General features: G+C 39.9%; 2 protein-coding genes and 1 long non-coding RNA gene across 14 annotated transcripts in view; 1 reads left to right on the top strand and 2 right to left on the bottom strand.

Moving 5' to 3' along the window:
- LOC133631035 (uncharacterized) overlaps positions 1–18112 on the top strand; it is a 68031-nt gene that overhangs the window by 29545 nt on the left and 20374 nt on the right. For 4 of the 12 annotated variants that reach the window (XM_062023014.1, XM_062023013.1, XM_062023007.1 and 1 more), the window contains 3 exons: positions 5786–5870; positions 7479–7689; positions 7840–7995. The exons of 4 other annotated variants lie outside the window; for them this stretch is intronic. The gene's annotated coding sequence lies outside the window, so the exon portion shown is untranslated. Of the gene's footprint in view, positions 1–4544; positions 5658–5785; positions 5871–7478; positions 7690–7839; positions 7996–18112 lie in introns of those variants that run through there. 4 more of the 12 variants (XM_062023010.1, XM_062023011.1, XM_062023015.1 and 1 more) reach the window with 3 other exon arrangements.
- On the bottom strand, positions 698–8079 carry LOC133631214 (uncharacterized). The gene is made up of 7 exons (XM_062023372.1): positions 8050–8079; positions 6208–6385; positions 6055–6135; positions 5946–5996; positions 5518–5868; positions 5195–5293; positions 698–3024 (listed from the first exon to the last, which is right to left on the bottom strand). The coding sequence occupies exons 1-7, from the start codon at positions 8077–8079 to the stop codon at positions 2942–2944; spliced, it is 873 nt and encodes a 290-aa protein (XP_061879356.1). The 3' UTR covers positions 698–2941.
- LOC133631381 (uncharacterized) lies at positions 15125–17013 on the bottom strand. Its single transcript, XR_009821458.1, has 3 exons — positions 16844–17013; positions 16631–16715; positions 15125–15156 (listed from the first exon to the last, which is right to left on the bottom strand). It is a non-coding gene; the product is annotated as an uncharacterized LOC133631381 (long non-coding RNA).

Below are 18112 nucleotides of genomic sequence, written 5' to 3'. Positions count from 1 at the left end.
TTGTTTTTTAAGTTTAGCAAATTGAGATGGAGATAAGGGAACATTACCCTTTAAAATGTTTAAAGCAATTTCACACAGCGTCCTAATAAAGTCTGGAGACCCGTAACTCAAAATGTCTCGACGTTTTTGAGGCGATGCATGGTACAGAGCTTTTAACATAGGACCATTCCTTTTTACACGCTTTGACATTTTTGAAATTATGTTTTTGGCACGTACACAACAGGCCACTGATGCGGAAGCAAGCCCGACCTTAGTCTGTATTGATCTGGGCAAAAAGGTGTCAGGTCAACCAGTAAATACCCATGCTCGTCCAAAGTAGCGTCCGCAAAACTTTCCAAGAAAAAACTTTTTTGTGAGGGAAACATTTGCTGAGCCAACACGTTAATCTGCAATCTGTCCCTCGGGTTCTTAAACAGTATCATATAATTACAGTTTAAGCTAATTGTGCGTGAAAATTTACCTTGATGAAAAACATTCTGGGTCAGCATCATAACGCTCATATTTCGATGATGTCTGTACTGAGTGAAAATTTTAACCACTTCAGGATGATTGGAAGCTTCAAAAATAACATCGTCCAAAATAACCAAATGAGTCTGATCGTACGGAAACAAGTTTTCATCTTCAAAAGAATCAGGCAATCCTTTAACAAATTTTATTTTTTTATTCATCTTTTTTAGTTCAGCATAGATGGGCTGGAAGGAAGTATAAATCCACACAATGTTATCGGGTACAGAATTCATGACATGTTCACAATTTTCTAATATACGTTTTACAAAAAAAGTCTTTCCACAACCGCTAGGCCCTACAATCAAGCATGAAAAAGGTGTATAAAATCTAGGCTCAAAGTCTACTTGTTCCATTTTTTCAATATTTTTTCTAATACCCAAATGGCAACGTTTTTCCGTTAGAAAAGAGACGTCTCTTGTCGTACACCACTCTAAACTTCTTTTCAAATGAAGTGTTTTTTAAAAGGAAGCCCCTTTTATCGCGAACAATTTGTTGATGTGGCGTGTATATCTCACCCGTTTCCTCTCCCTGTAGATAACCCTCCACCAAATCTTTGACACTGTCAAAGTTGACCCTCTCGCAACACTCACGGGTTTGAGTGATTCCCTTGGCACGCAGCACAGTTTTTTTACCCTGAAGGGTTTGGTAGGCATAACTCTTTGGACCGGCAGAGGCAAATTCTTGAATGCTGTCGCCCCCCAACTCATCCGTCAACTCCCCTAGATACGAACCCGTCTCCAGAGAAGCTTCCCCCTCATTTACCGTGTAGATTAAACTATCGGTGTCTGTGTAAAGAACTCTCTCTTGCAGCCTCTCTAGGTACCCGTACATTTTTAAGCGTGCGTAAGCGGTGGTAAAAGCGGCGATAAATACATTATTTGTGCTACCGGGAAGCACCACGCTGTTTTTGCCATATCTCCACTGTACCATAGCAATCTTATCGCTGAGAAAGGAGAAATATTCAACCTTATATTTTCCTGAAAATACAAAGTCGAAAAATTCAGCACTTTTTTTCACCAAGGTGGTCTGAGTTCTATTGTGTCTCTCCGCAAACTTTCCCCAAAGACTGTTTAAAAAGAGTTTTGACATTTGTCTCTTGGCAGGGTTGAGCTCGATTTTTTTTAGCATCCAGCAGTATTCCCTGATTTTCATGATATTCACGAATGTACTTTTCCCTGCCTTCTGCATCGATGACTTCTTTAGGATACCCAGAAGCTTCTTGCTTCCCCTTTAGAAAAGTTTGAACGTAACCCGTAAAGACGCTACGGCTCTGCTTTTCAAAGTGCCACACCTCCATAATCTTACCAACTCTGTACCCCAACTGCAGAGCTTTGGTAAATTCGACCGTGACCCAAACTCCCGTCAGCGCCCTACCTTCCTCATCATGCTCGCAAGACCCCTGTTGGTTATTGTTTTCGGCGCATGTACGACAAAGTGTAAACACTAGTTTGCCCTTGACCGTTCTGTGGGGTAGCATTGGAAAATAGAGACCGCGAGGAGGGTAAACCTTGGCTCTGACCAGACCAAAATAGTTTTGAACATTGTCAAAATCCGTATGGATGATGATGGGATGACCCAGCGGATAAGAAAATGCACTGTTGACATACGGGTAGAGAGAGGTGACATCCTCGTACAATACACGCTGCTTCTCACCCGCCGTGTACCTCAATCTAAACGCGCTCGTCCTACCCCCAAAAAGAGCATCTCGTGGAATGAGAGGTTCGGGGAAATTGTGAGTTTTGAGAAAGTTTATTACCACGGGGTGTGATTTTTTCATCTCATTCCACTCATGCTCTCTAATGATAATGGTGTTGACCTTGTGGTCGCGCTTTAAAGCCTCCTTTTTTTTCCTCGGTAGCCCTGTGCAACTCTTCAAAACGAGTGTTTGTCAAAGGACAAATGGCACTGGGTTCAAAACACGTCGGGCAGCCATGATAAAAACATCCCTGAAATTCCCAGACAAACGGTTTGTCGCCGATTACAGCAAAACCGTCTACAAAGTATGAACCCATCTGTTTTTCTCCTTTGTTTAAAGCGTGCTGTATAAAAATTCCACGACGATGCGCCTCCCATTCTAACCATTGGATGCCGGCATGTGAGTATTTTTTACATGTCCCTCGGTAGTTATCTGAGGAAGGTATGGCTAGAGAGTCTGCTTCGAGAAAATTAGTCACAAACACCTTCATACATGCCGAGGCTATGGTAATTTTACTAAAGGGATCAACATGCGTTTCGTTCATAAATTCCTCTCTAAATTTGATGCATCCTGCCCGCAAAACGTCAACATCATTTTTACAGTAATGTATCGCCTGTTTTTGAAAATCAAAGACCTCTTGACTCTTTTCATGATACCACATCTCAAACTTGTACAGCTCGTCAGCCGTCATGCGTTCTACTCCGTAATTGGTGATTGGGGGGTATTTTCCAACATAGTTTAAATGTTCCTCCGAACTAAATTTATGAGGAAAATACCCCTTGGACCAGCAATCATCGAGTCCCATCGCATTAGGCATGGCGCTGAGTGGCATGGTAAGGAAAGAAACCGAGTCAATGTATTTTAGCCTAAAATCACGGTCTTCAAAAAGGAGAACTTTACTCCCCTGCATAATGATAGAGGGTGCTATGCCCAACTGTACCATACCACTCAAAATCAAGTATCCGTCAAATCCTCTGGAATTGTGGGCAATAAATGTAGATTGACGAAAACGAGCTTTCCTAAAATGTGTGAGAAAAACCGCAACGCAGTCCGTCCCAAAAGCACACCACTCTTCTCCTTGCAACGTCTTTGTACAGACTAAAAAGGGAATGTGCGTGTTATTGGCATCGACAAACGTCTCAAAATCGTAAAATATGATGTTATCATTGTGCTTTACATCGCATGGTAGTTTTTGTATATAGCAAAGATGTCCTGTTCCTGCCGCCTCTGTGTCACTGCGGGGTAACGCCACTTTACATATTTGACATTTTGACTTGGGGCACTTGTGATTGACAATACCTGTAGCAACGGGTACATCGTAATATAGCCCACATTCAAGGCATTTTTTTCGACGATCGCAAATGCTGACGAGTTTACCCCTCACCAGCTGTTTTTCGCTATGTTTGAGTAGACATGTAGGTGACCTGGCCCACATGTTGCAATCCTGGCAAAAGACCATTTTTCCCGTTATTTTTACGCAGTCGTTATTATTACACACTACGCAATGGCCGTCGCATTGGTGTCTGCTGTAATTGGTGTACCCTCTGTAACAGTAGTGGCAAACGTACGATTTTGACAAAAATCCTTTAATGTCAGAGATACCGTTGTAATGATTTTGAGATAAATACAAATACAACGGGTTATCTGATTTTGGAAATTCCGTCTCAAACAGTGAAAAGGGACGTTGATCCTCTTCTCTGTACAGTATAACAATTTTACGTCGTACAACTTTTTCAAATTTAGAAATATCACTAAAAGTGACGGCTGTTTGGTCATCTAAGCCGGCTTTTCTCTGTATTTGTTTAGCCATCGCCACAGCCTGACTATCTGTAATTTTAGAATGAATCAGATGGGCTAGACTAATGGCAAAACAAAGTTGATTATCTGTATTGTATGGTTTATACAGATAGCGAGCTTTCTTTTTGTATAGTTCGTGTTCTAAAAGGGTATCAGATTTTCTTCTAACACCGCCTCTAGGGTTATGTGCTATTTGAACTACTACATGTATTTCGTTGTCATTCATTATCGACGCATTTGATTGTAGCAGTAAATCTAGCACTTCTTGAAAAGCATTCATTACTTCCCCGGCATCGTTTTGAAACGTAAACGAAGTATGATTTCTTCTACCGTCACCGATTAACTCTAATTGAACAGTGTCATTGGGTCTAGCCTCCTCAACTACCCTTTCTGTCAAGTTTTCAAGGTTTCCCATAACTCGGCGGTAAAATGTGGCATAATCTGTTACACCATTGTTTTGAGGAAAAGATAAAACACTTTTTAACTCAACATTATTAAACACTTCGCGTCTCAAGACATTTATACCCGCGCCTCTCTGGGTATCATTTAAATTTGGATGGTCATGAGTGGGGCTCTGCTGTGGCGTCCTCACCATTTCACCTTGCGCCCCCACCTCCTCAAAATCGTCATGCTGTTGTGACTGTGTGCGTGCGTCTGTGTTTTCGCCTCTCTGGGTATCATTTAAATTTGGATGGTCATGAGTGGGGCTCTGCTGTGGCGTCCTCACCATTTCACCTTGCGCCCCCACCTCCTCAAAATCGTCGTGCTGCTGTGGCTGTGTGTGTGCGTCTGTGTTTGTGTTTAAATTTGATATGTTATGAGTATCTTGCAAAGATGGATCATAGACTGCTCTCCAGTTTAAACGAAAAATCGCATTGTGTAAAGAATGAAAAAAGTCTGAATCACATTCTGCTTGGTTATTTGCTTCGACCTGACGAAGCGCACGATGTAATGGAAAAAAATAGTCCGAATCACATTCTGCCTGGTTATTTACTTCTAAACGTTGATTAGAAACGTTTTCATTTTCTATTTCACTGACATCCCCCGCTAATTCAGACGTAACTACACATTTTTCCTCAGCCATTCTAATTCTCTAAAAAAACAAAACAAAAAAAAACAACAAAAAAATATCAATAAAGCGGTTATATCAATCAAACATGTATTAAACACTGTTAAACAACGTCTCAAAGGTACGAGCCAATATCTTGTAGTTTTGTTTGATCTGTTGTATTTTTCGCTCCAGTCTCCTCAGCTCACGACTCTTCCTCTTCTTCTTCTTTATCTTCTTAGCGCCTGCAAAATAAAAATAAAAAACAAACGACTTTAGCCGCATGTGGCGCTGTCGATTTCACTCAACACTTTCACATTCGTACTCGGAAACAAACCCCCACCTCCTAAGTACGACCCCGCCTACTTCTAAGAGCGCCAAATTCATTTTGCAAAAAGACAGTCTAGTGTGAACATCTCCTACAGCCGCTTAAAAAACATGCAAAAAGCAACAACAAAAAAAAAATTACCGCAGATAGGTGTAGGACTTTTGTCGTCTTTTTCGATAATGTTGTCCTCGAGCAAGTCTTCGGTGTGGAGAGTATTTTGTGGGAAAAACCCCTCTTCTTTCACCGCGAGTAAGCCTTCAGCCTCCGCTGGAACGTCATTGGTGAGTAGCTCTTCAATGGCGGGACATTCGGCGTCTTTTTTGACAATGTTGTCCCGGCACAATTCTTCAATGATGGCACTCTTTTGTAGTAAAAAAGCTTCCTCGTCTTCATCCTCTTTTGCAACCAGTTCTTCAATGTCAACCTCCTCGACACTTTTTGGCGGGAGACCCGTTAAAGGCGTCCAACGCGCCAGAGGCGTAAAAGAAACATCTGTAAGTAAATGTATATATATATATATATATATATATATTGTATGTTTTTTCTTGTAAAATAAAAATCGTACCTACCAAATTGTGATTGTAAAAAAGCAATCACTTTAGATTCTTCCCACAAGCCCTCTATAAAACAAAATAATGAATACGCATAATATTACACATTTTAATAGTTTTAACTCACCCTGTGAGTCATTTTCCAACTTTGTAAGATCAATCGAACAAAGCTCGTCGTCTCTTACTTCATCGTCGATTAAATCATCGTCTAAATAAAATATACCAATAACGTTATAAAACAAAGGTAATAAAACAATGTAAAAAAATAATCTGTACTTACGCAAAATGGATGAAGGTTCTGCTAGAACGTCCCTTGGTTGAGCGTAAATTTCCGCGCAATGAATAACTGTTTTTGTTAAAAAATAAATACTTGTTATTATATAAACTGCAAACAAATATATTACAATCAGTAAAAAAATATACCCTTCATTTTCAAAAGCCTCTGGAGACTGTGTGCGCTAGCAGAGTTTTTTTCTCTTTAAATATGCTTGAGTACCTAATCTAAAAAACATATGTTTGTTAAGAACCTGTTTTAAAAGACATGGTTGCTTGCTTCGACAAATTCTCCCGCCTTAAATCTGTCTCTACCACTCTCTTTGAGCATGGTTTTGTCAACAAAAAAGCACCTGTCAACAATAAATCTGTCTCTACCTATCTCTTCGAGCATGGTTTTGTCAATAAAAACCAGCTGCCAACAATAAACCGCATACCAACCAATTTGCTGTGTGTGTGTGTGTGTGTGTGTGTGTGTGTGTGTGTGTGTGTGTGTGTGTGTGTGTGTGTGTGTGTGATTTCATCCCGCCAAAAACAAAAAAATAAAAACTATCAATAAAGATGGTAACTTTGCTTAAAATATTTATTCATACCCTAATTGTGCTGTTTCTTACGCGTGTATTTTTTAAACATGTTCATGACTTTTGCTGTGCATGCCTTCTCACAGCTGCTGTGCTGCTGTGAAAGTCCCAAAAGGGTGTTCTTACCCCTCCAAACTCTCTCTCTCTGTTTATAATGCATATTTTCTGCTAGATTTACTCTCTATTTAATCCAAAGAAAAAAACTAACCATCAATAGTAAATTTTTACCATCGGTCTCCAAACTACGGCCCTACCCCAAACGTGGTACGCCGACGTCCAAAATCCGGCCCCCTATTTTTTGAGATATTTTAGATTTTTCTGGACATATTGGGCATCCATAGACTCACGAGGTCAGCGGCGAGACTTATGGTAATGGTATCAGGTGTAATTTTTGAACATTTTCATGACTTTTGACTACTTTTCCAACAAATTAGTCAAAAAATGAGGGGCGTATTGTTTTTAAAGGGGAGGAGCCCCGTAAAAAGTTTCGACCAATCAGACTAGTAGAAAGATTGTTTTCAAATACTATTGGTTGATGTATTGGCAGGGGAGGTCCTTTCGTACTCCGTCGGGGGTGTGGTCTCAAAAGACAACCTTCTTTTCGTCGTCAGTACGCATTTCCAATTTCGACTGCTTCGAAACAAGACGTCTATCTTCTCCTTCATTTCTCCCATACACTCTCGCCATGCCGCTATAGGAACCACCACCACCGGAGTAAACACCCCGCATTCAGAGTTAAAAGACTCCAAAGAAAAGACGTCTGGTTCGGTCGACTGAGGCTGATAGGATCCGTTGATTTTAGGAGCACGGAGACTGGCACGAAAAAACCAACGACCTGAGGCAGAAGATTTCGTCTCCCAAGTAGCGCTAAACAGAATTCTTCTCTCACGCAACTCATCCAGCGTCGGGTAAGTAAACAAGCTTCCTTTTACACGTTTTTCCATCGGAAAACGATCATGCCACAAAATATCAGGCATTGTCAAACTTAAAACATCCCAATCCACGGTTGATAGCGACGATGCAATCGAAAAAGGGCTTTCGTCTCTTCTCTCTTTCAGCTGAAACAAACAGATATCTCCCATCTGGTATCGGAAAACGTATCCAAAAGATCCAATCATTCCATAACCCTCCAAGCACCACTTCTCCCGCAAAGACTCGGTTGGAGGAATTTGAGTACGATTCAAAAAAATCCTACTTTTTCGAGGAGCGTCGTAGTAAGTTTTATCATTTTTATAAATTGAAACTGGCGTTTCGCTAATCATGCCTACTGAAACAACAGCTTTCTCCATCTTTTCCATTTTCTCTTAATGCTCGTACTAACAAAGACTTACCATTCACATATACCAGTGTATGTGTGTGTGTGTACGTACATGTGTTAATACTCAAAAAGTCGTAAATCGCATTTTGACATAAAGTGTCTCCCCCCTTAGCCCCACCTTCCTCTGACCTCCCCTTCACCCCACCCCTCCTCTTACAGGGCCATCAATCACATTTTGACATAAGGTGTCTCCCCCTCAGCCCCGCCTCCTTCTGACCTCCCCTTCACCCCACCCCCCTATAACCTTTTGACCTTAAGGTCGTAAATCTTTTTTTGACTAAAGGTTTATCCTTGTTCTCTCTCTCTTGTGGGGGTGAAACTATCTTCAAAGAACGTGCCTGACCTTGCAGGGCTCAGTCTTCTCTGCAGTGCTGGTATTGCTAATATTTATACTTACACCATTTGAAGAATACGTTGGTAAACTTCAATTCTAGTCTCCTCGCTTTATCAAGACAGGTATAAAAAGGAATAACCTGGTAGGACAATGCCCCTTTATAAAGGAAAGCGCGAACAATTGCAAATGCATCTGAGAAGCAAAAATGATCGTCGATAGGGAAGTCTTCATCCTCTTTAATGGACAAGGGCAGACAAGCCTGGTGTGTTTAAAGTTCAATGATGATGGGTGCCATTTCTGGGGCTGGAGTGATCCAGCTGCAGAGGCTGGATTTTCAAGGTTTGTTATGGAAATGAGAATGTGTAGCTATAAACATTACGGTCTTTGACGCCTAAAATCCTGTATTTTTGTTTCTCCTATCAGGGATTCTCACTTTTTTTGGGGGGGGCGTAGGTGAACTTTGTTATTGCAATAATGACCAACATGAACATGCGAGACTAAACAAAATCAACCGTCATTGATGTAGCATGGGAAGGAAAGAACACAATGACCTTTTAAATTAAAACAATAAACTACATTATCTGTGTGTTCCTACTTTTAGTCCAAGGAATTAATCTAGTGAAGTAAAATGAAATGTAAAGCAAAAGCGTAAAAACTATTTTTCAAAATATTCCAACACTGTGTACAAAGTCCAGAAAATTGACAAATCTCTCCCGCCTGGCCACCGGACACACACTTTTATACGTAGACCAGAAGCATTTTACTTCAACAAAAGGACAGTCGTAGCCTGGTCCCTAATGCTTCTACCAAGCCCACCAGGGGATCCTCACTGCTCAGCTTTGAGGTTGTACCAGGGCGGCATCACAGGTGCGCACACACTGTATGGTGGAAATACTGCTACTTTATTCTTCATCACGGTCTCATGTAAAATGTGCAGACAAATGGGGGACAGAACTTCTCCGTCAGGACGCTGTTCTGTTCGTGTTGGAAGTATATCAGATCAATAACATTATATCATGATTGTGAATTTCACAATCATATATGATATATGTTACACCGAGACAGTGGAACAGGTGACAGCTCTACTCGTTATGTTACTGAATGTGCGTTCAGAAGAAGAAAACTAAAATAATAATCATAATAATCCCCTCAATTCCCCCAAAAAACGGATTAAAACTCGCTGAAATATAAAGACAATATAACATACAACCGTAAACGTGGATGCATATGCAAAAGTGCAATATATTTATCTGTACAGTAAATCTTTTTATATCTGCACCTTATTGCTCTTTTATCCTGCACTACAACGAGCTAATGCAACGAAATTTCGTTCTTATCTGTACTGTAAAGTTCAAATTTGAATGACAATAAAGGAAGTCTAAGTCTGAGTCTAAAACGTACAGTAAGCCACAAAAAAAAATATTTCCTCTAATTGAAATAGTAATTACATTGAAAGGATTATAAATACAAAAAATGTCCTGGTCAAAAAGAAAATGGAATGAGCAAAAATTAAGAGTAACAAAAATAAAATATACAATCACTAGAAACAAGACAAAAAAAAAATAGGTCTTCATATACACATGCATGCATTTTAGTGTGCGTGTGTTATAAAAAATAGTTATAAAATATCAATAGAATTAATAAATCACTTGGTGCTATACACTCCTCCCTCACCACATTGCACTTCAGAGACTGCAGCTTCTGGAAAAATTATATAATTTTTAAAACCATATTTTATGTAAAGTTTGTCTTAGAAAGTTGCGATCGATTGAATGCCCTGAATGACCTTGATGAATGAGAACAGCCAGAGACACATATTTTATGTATTTTGGGCCTGAATCAAGCATTTTCAAGCATAAAAATATCAATACTACTGTAGTATTGAGACCAAAGCAATCAAAGCTTTCCCCTAAGTATAGTGGCCACGGATTGACTCAGCCTCAGGCAACAATACTGTATTGGATTATAAGAGTGTAAGAGTGATTAAAATGTCATGTCTAGAGGGCTATCATAACATTAAGGATCAACAATTAGAAGATTGTAAACTATATAAACTAGCTATGAAAATATTTGATTAATAAATATTGAGTCCTATTTTGCGGAAAATCAAACGAGGGTTTACCATACATATACAGTACAGGCCAAAAGCTTGGACACACCTTCTCATTCAATGTGTTTTCTTTATTTTCATGACTGTTTCCATTGTAGATGGTCACTGAAGGCATCAAAGCTATGAATGAACACACGTAGAATTATGTACTAAACAAAAAAAGGTAAAATAACTGAAAACATGTTTTCTATTCTAGTTTCTTCAAAATTGTCAGGTTCAAACACCGATGACATCTATTAGACAAGACAAGAAGCAAAGAAACCAAACAGAGACAGGATTCTGGGCTGCAACTTTGTACAGTCTCCCACCACGCTCTGAAGGCAGTCCCCACGCGCTCCTCTTTTATTTCGACATTTTCTGATTACATACACGCAGCTGCTCCTAAGGGGAGGTGGTCATAAATGCTGTTGCACTCGGTCATAAACAGTTCAAAGAAAAGGTGCTTGGAGCAGTGTGAGGGCCTGCTCTCTCTCCGCTTTGTAGATCTCGGGTCAGGACAAGATCTTCCTGTGACTGACAATAGATCAAAGAAACAGACACCTCCATGTCGCATCCCATCGCACACAGTGGAGTTTTACAAGCCTTTTGCTTGATAAGATGAAAGACAGCTTTTGTCTTCTCGCAAGGAACCTGAACTCAATGGAACACAAAGTTGTGTGATAACTTGTATACAATTATTCTGACAAAAATAGCCACCTTTTGCTCTAATTACTTTTTCGCACACCCTTGGCATTCTCTCGATGAGTTACAAGAGGTAGTCAGCTGAAATGGTTTTCACTTTACAGGTGTGCTTGAAGCTCTTTGAGAGAATGCCAAGAGTGTGCAAAGCAGTAATCGGAGCAAAGGGTGGCTATTTTGAAGAGACTAGAATATAAAACATGTTTTCAGTTATTTCACCTTTTTTTGTTAAGTACATAACTCCCCATGTGTTCATTCATAGTTTTGATGTCTTCAGGGACAATCTACAATGTAAATTGTCATAAAAATAAAGAAAATGCATTGACACGCTCCACAGGTGTCCAGCTGACGAGACTTAGACAGAACAAACAACAATTTAAAACTTACAATAGTCGCTGATAAACTCCTGTGACTCCTCCTGGCAGCTGGCCAACTAGCTAGACCAGGGGTCGGCAACTCGCGGTTTAGCGCCACCATAGTGGCTCCCTGAGGGAAAAATATATTTTTTGTTTTACTATGGTTTCTGTAGGAGGGCAAAAATGACACAAAAAAATCCACTGTTTATATCAAACATGCTTCACTGATGACAGTATTTGGCGAGCGCAGTTTTGTCCTACAAATTTTGGCGCCCCTTGATCTCCCCGTTGTTTGTTTACATGTACAACTTTCTCCGACGCTGCCACAGTAAGACACGTTTTATGCCACTCCTTTGTCTCATTAAGTCCGCCAAACTTTTTATGCGTGAATGCACAAAGGTGAGCTTTGTTGATGTTACTGCCTTGTTGGCGTGCTAATGAAGCATATTTGGTCACTGCATGACTGCAAGCTAATCGATGCTAACTTGCTATTTAGGCTATCTTTATGTACATTTTGTATCATTATGCCTCGTTTGTAGGTATAGTTGAGCTCATTTAATTTCCTTTACTCATGTCATCTGTGTATTTAATTTATATTTGCATGTCTCAATGACATATCTGATTTCTGATAGTTGTTTGTGTGCCGTTACAGACCACAGCAAACGTCACCGAGCTTGCAAATATTGTAATAAATCGACTACATACTAGTGACTAGAAGACGACAGCCTGCAGTTTCCTTTAACTTGGACACACATGTCTACACATGGCCATTCTGAGCCAGTAGTTTCCAGAAGTTTTCTCACCCTCTGAGAAGCCTCTATTTTACTAATGAGTTCCAAGGGTGTAAAAATGAGTAGAGTAAGTATTACACTCCTGTCAACAAAGATTTGTGTCCGCCTGTGACACATAGTCATTTTGATAGTGGGCTATTATTGCTAATATAGACATTTGCATCATGGGTTGCCTAGTGGGCTATTATTGCTAATATAGACATTTGCATCATGGGTTGCCTTCATTATTGCACTTCTATAAGACTTTTTTAATTTTTTGCGGCTCCAGACCAATTTTTTTTTGTATTTTCGGTCCAATATGGCTCTATCAACATTTTGGGTTGCTGACCCCTGAGCTCGACTGACAACAGTGATGGCCAATCACATGGTAGCAAAAAGCTGCATAGCCAATAGCTGTAAGTTGTATCAAGTCACTTGACTTTTACTGACAAAAGTGTTGGGCCACCAAACCAATATGGCTATTGTGCCGCAAACAGTATGCACACTATCTGAGTACCCAAGGGCCTAGATCTTACCACTAAAATGCGAACTATGCAATACAGTTGATCCCTATAAGAAACTTTTATCCTTTTCGCGATTTGAACAGTTCAAACTAAAACAATGCAAGCATGTAGATGTTTATATTTTACTTTACTATACTATCCAAGTGCATGCATTCCTCCATCTGTCTCCTGTGACTTTTAGGGCCTCCCAGGTCACATTCCTTGGGAGATTGGCCTGTGAGACCACTCTCCCAAGGACGGCGTCGCGCGTTTGGGAGAGTGGCCAAGCCAGCAACCTGAGGGTTCCTGATTCGATCCCCAGCTTCTACCACCCTAGTCACGTCCGTTGTGTCCTAGAGCAAGACACTTCGCCCTTGCTCCCGATGGGTCGTAGTTAGCGCCTCGCGTGAATGTGGAAATAGTGCCAAAGCGCTTTGAGTGCCTTGAAGGTAGAAAAAGCGCTATACTAGTATAACCCATTTTACCATTGAGTTGGAGTTTGAGTTTATTTCGAACATGCAAGCATACAACATGATACATCGCAATTTCCAGTTTCTCTTTTCAACATGTTCGAAAAGGAGTAGGAAGAAGCAGAGCCTATTTAATCCTACCCCTTTTCCTAAAACTTAAGTTCACTTCCTGTTCTCAATTTATTCACAATATACTCCATAAGTAATCACAATACAAATAAATAAAAAATACTCGGTGAAGTAAGTTACATTTCATATGGTGAGATGAGTGACATTATTTTGAAAATGAACGGATGGATGAAATAAATTCTGAATGTTTATCATGGTTCTTCTTCTTTGTACTTTGTAAACACTTTAAGTTTGAAGAGTTTTTTGAAGTGGATCATATTAGTACATTATTTGATTGCTTTGCTTAATCCATTCCATAATTTAATTCCACATACAAATATACTGAAGGTCTAAAGTGTTGTACGTGCAAACAAATGTTTTAAATTAAAATTTTCTCTAAGATTATATTTCTCCTCTTTTTTTTGAGAAGAATTGTTGTATATTCTTGGATAGCAGGTTATAGTTTGCTTTGTGTATAATTTTAGCTGTTTACAAATTCACTAAGTTGTGGAATTTCAGTATTTTTGATTCAATAAATAAAGGGTTTGTATGTTCTCTATATCCACATTATGTATTATTCTAACTGATCTTTTACATTTACATTTTAAATGTGACTGACATCTGGTACTGGGTGTAATATATTATGTTCCCTTTTTAACTAAACAACACTGCAAAGCAACTATAGGGCATACATGGGATGTTTGCAGACACACAATGTTCTAAAGACATGTTAACAGATAAGTTAAAAGGCAAGTTAACAGATACTACCAGTGCAAACTCCGGCAAGACTTCCTTCCCCATTGGAGTTTATGTTGTTAGGCTAGCTCTACACCAGGGGTGCCCACACTTTTTCAGCAGGCGAGCTACTTTTTAAATGACCATGTCGAGGTGATCTACCTCATATATACATACAATATGTATATATATATATATATATAAAACGGGCAACAAATAAATAAATTAATACATATAAATTATTTATTTATATATGTATTGCAGCTGAGATAGGCTCCAGCGACCCCCGCGACACCGAAGGGAATAAGCGGTAGAAAATGGATGGATTGATATATATTTTTTTATTTATTTATTTTTTTTAAATTTTTATTTATGTTGCCGTTTTTGTTCACGTGTCAAGAGAATTGAAACCCTCAGCCCACCAGAGAGAGGATAAGGATAAACCTTTAGTCAAAAAAAGATTTACGACCTTAAGGTCAAAAGGTCACAGGGGGGTGGGGTGAAGGGGAGGTCAGAAGGAGGCGGGGCTGAGGGGGGAATACACCTTATGTCAAAATGTGATTGATGGCCCTGTAAGAGGAGGGGTGGGGTGAAGGGGAGGTCAGAAGGAGGCGGGGCTGAGGGGGAGACACCTTATGTCAAAATGTGATTGATGGCCCTGTAAGAGGAGGGGTGGGGTGAAGGGGAGGTCAGAGGAAGGTGGGGCTAAGGGGGGAGACACTTTATGTCAAAATGCGATTTACGACTTTTTGAGTATTAACACATGTACGTACACACACACACATACACTGGTATATGTGAATGGTAAGTCTTTGTTAGTACGAGCATTAAGAGAAAATGGAAAAGATGGAGAAAGCTGTTGTTTCAGTAGGCATGATTAGCGAAACGCCAGTTTCAATTTATAAAAATGATAAAACTTACCACGACGCTACTCGGAAAAGTAGGATTTTTTGGCCTCAGGTCGTTGGTTTTTTCGTGCCAGTCTCCGTGCTCCTAAAATCAACGGATCCTATCAGCCTCAGTCGACCGAACCAGACGTCTTTTCTTTGGAGTCTTTTAACTCTGAATGCGGGGTGTTTACCCCGGTGGTGGTGGTTCCTATAGCGGCATGGCGAGAGTGTATGGGAGAAATGAAGGAGAAGATAGACGTCTTGTTTCGAAGCAGTCGAAATTGGAAATGCGTACTGACGACGAAAAGAAGGTTGTCTTTTGAGACCACACCCCCGACGGAGTACGAAAGGACCTCCCCTGCCAATACATCAACCAATAGTATTTGAAAACAATCTTTCTACTAGTCTGATTGGTTGAAACTTTTTACGGGGCTCCTCCCCTTTGAAAACAATACGCCCCGTAATTTTTTGACTAATTTGTTGGAAAAGTGGTCAAAAGTCATGAAAATGTTCAAAAATGACACTGATACCATTACCATAAGTCTCACCGCTGACCTCGTGAGTCTATGAATGCCCAATATGTACAGAATAATCTAAAAATATCTAAAAAATTAGGGGGCCGGATTTTGGACGTCGGCGTACCGCGTTTGTGGTAGGGCCGTAGTTTGGAGACCGATGGTAAAAATTTACCATTGTTGGTTAGTTTTTTTCTTTGGATTAAATAGAGAGTAAATCTAGCAGAACATATGCATTATAAACAGAGAGAGAGAGTTTGGAGGGGTAAGAACACCCTTTAGGGACTTTCACAGCAGCACAGCAGCAGTGAGAAGACATACACAGCAAAAGTCATGAACATGTTTAAAAAATACACGCGTAAGAAACAGCACAATTAGGGTATGAATAAATATTTTTAAGCAAAGTTACCATCTTTATTGTTAGTTTTTGTTTTTGGCGGGCTGAAATCACACACACAGACGCACACACACACACACACAGCAAATTGGTTGGTATGCGGTTTATTGTTGGCAGCTGGTTTTTATTGACAAAACCATGCTCGAAGAGATAGGTAGAGACAGATTTATTGTTGACAGGTGCTTTTTTGTTGACAAAACCATGCTCAAAGAGAGTGGTAGAGACAGATTTAAGGCGGGAGAATTTGTCGACAAAAACCAGATGTTATTTCTCTAGACACTAAAAGGTCTGCTGTTTGTAATGTTACCAAATTACTGATTTTTAATATTTTTTACTTAATAAAGGGTTTGTATTGTGGTCAAAAGTTTCCAAAATGTTTTAAAATTACACCCGTTATTTAGTCCCACAAGACCCACCGCAGGCCTCACGAACCCCAACAAAGTTGCAGGAGGAGCGGGGGGAGAAAAGTTGGACAAGTGGTCAAAAGTCCCCAAAAAGTTGTGTAATATTATGCGTATTCATTATTTTGTTTTATAGAGGGCTTGTGGGAAGAATCTAAAGTGATTGCTTTTTTACAATCACAATTTGGTAGGTACGATTTTTATTTTACAAGAAAAAACATACAATATATATATATATATATATATATATATACATTTACTTACAGATGTTTCTTTTACGCCTCTGGCGCGTTGGACGCCTTTAACGGGTCTCCCGCCAAAAAGTGTCGAGGAGGTTGACATTGAAGAACTGGTTGCAAAAGAGGATGAAGACGAGGAAGCTTTTTTACTACAAAAGAGTGCCATCATTGAAGAATTGTGCCGGGACAACATTGTCGAAAAAGACGCCGAATGTCCCGCCATTGAAGAGCTACTCACCAATGACGTTCCAGCGGAGGCTGAAGGCTTGCTCGCGGTGAAAGAAGAGGGGTTTTTCCCACAAAATACTCTCCACACCGAAGACTTGCTCGAGGACAACATTATCGAAAAAGACGACAAAAGTCCTACACCTATATGCGGTAAGTTTTTTTTTGTTGTTGCTTTTTGCATGTTTTTTAAGCGGCTGTAGGAGATGTTCACACTAGACTGTCTTTTTGCAAAATGAATTTGGCGCTCTTAGAAGTAGGCGGGGTCGTACTTAGGAGGTGGGGGTTTGTTTCCGAGTACGAATGTGAAAGTGCTGAATTTTTCGACTTTGTATTTTCAGAAAAATATAAGGTTGAATATTTTTCCTTTCTCAGCGATAAGATTGCTATGGTACAGTGGAGATATGGCAAAAACAGCGTGGTGCTTCCCGGTAGCACAAATAATGTATTTATCGCCGCTTTTACCACTGCTTACGCACGCTTAAAAATGTACGGGTACCTAGAGAGGCTGCAAGAGAGAGTTCTTTACACAGACACCGATAGTTTAATCTACACGGTAAATGAGGGGGAAGCTTTTCTGGAGACGGGTTCGTATCTAGGGGAGTTGACGGATGAGTTGGGGGGCGACAGCATTCAAGAATTTGCCTCTGCCGGTCCAAAGAGTTATGCCTACCAAACCCTTCAGGGTAAAAAAACTGTGCTGCGTGCCAAGGGAATCACTCAAACCCGTGAGTGTTGCGAGAGGGTCAACTTTGACAGTGTCAAAGATTTGGTGGAGGGTTATCTACAGGGAGAGGAAACGGGTGAGATATACACGCCACATCAACAAATTGTTCGCGATAAAAGGGGGCTTCCTTTTAAAAAACACTTCATTTGAAAAGAAGTTTAGAGTGGTGTACGACAAGAGACGTCTCTTTTCTAACGGAAAAACGTTGCCATTTGGGTATTAGAAAAAATATTGAAAAAATGGAACAAGTAGACTTTGAGCCTAGATTTTATACACCTTTTTCATGCTTGATTGTAGGGCCTAGCGGTTGTGGAAAGACTTTTTTTGTAAAACGTATATTGGAAAATTGTGAACATGTCATGAATTCTGTACCCGATAACATTGTGTGGATTTATACTTCCTTCCAGCCCATCTATGCTGAACTAAAAAAGATGAATAAAAAAATAAAATTTGTTAAAGGATTGCCTGATTCTTTTGAAGATGAAAACTTGTTTCCGTACGATCAGACTCATTTGGTTATTTTGGACGATGTTATTTTTGAAGCTTCCAATCATC

This window comes from Entelurus aequoreus, linkage group LG16 (genome assembly GCF_033978785.1).
Source record: "Entelurus aequoreus isolate RoL-2023_Sb linkage group LG16, RoL_Eaeq_v1.1, whole genome shotgun sequence".
Lineage (NCBI taxonomy): Eukaryota > Metazoa > Chordata > Actinopteri > Syngnathiformes > Syngnathidae > Entelurus > Entelurus aequoreus.
The sequence above is the reverse complement of the archived record's forward strand: the minus strand, read 5'-3'. Positions and strand labels throughout refer to the sequence as shown.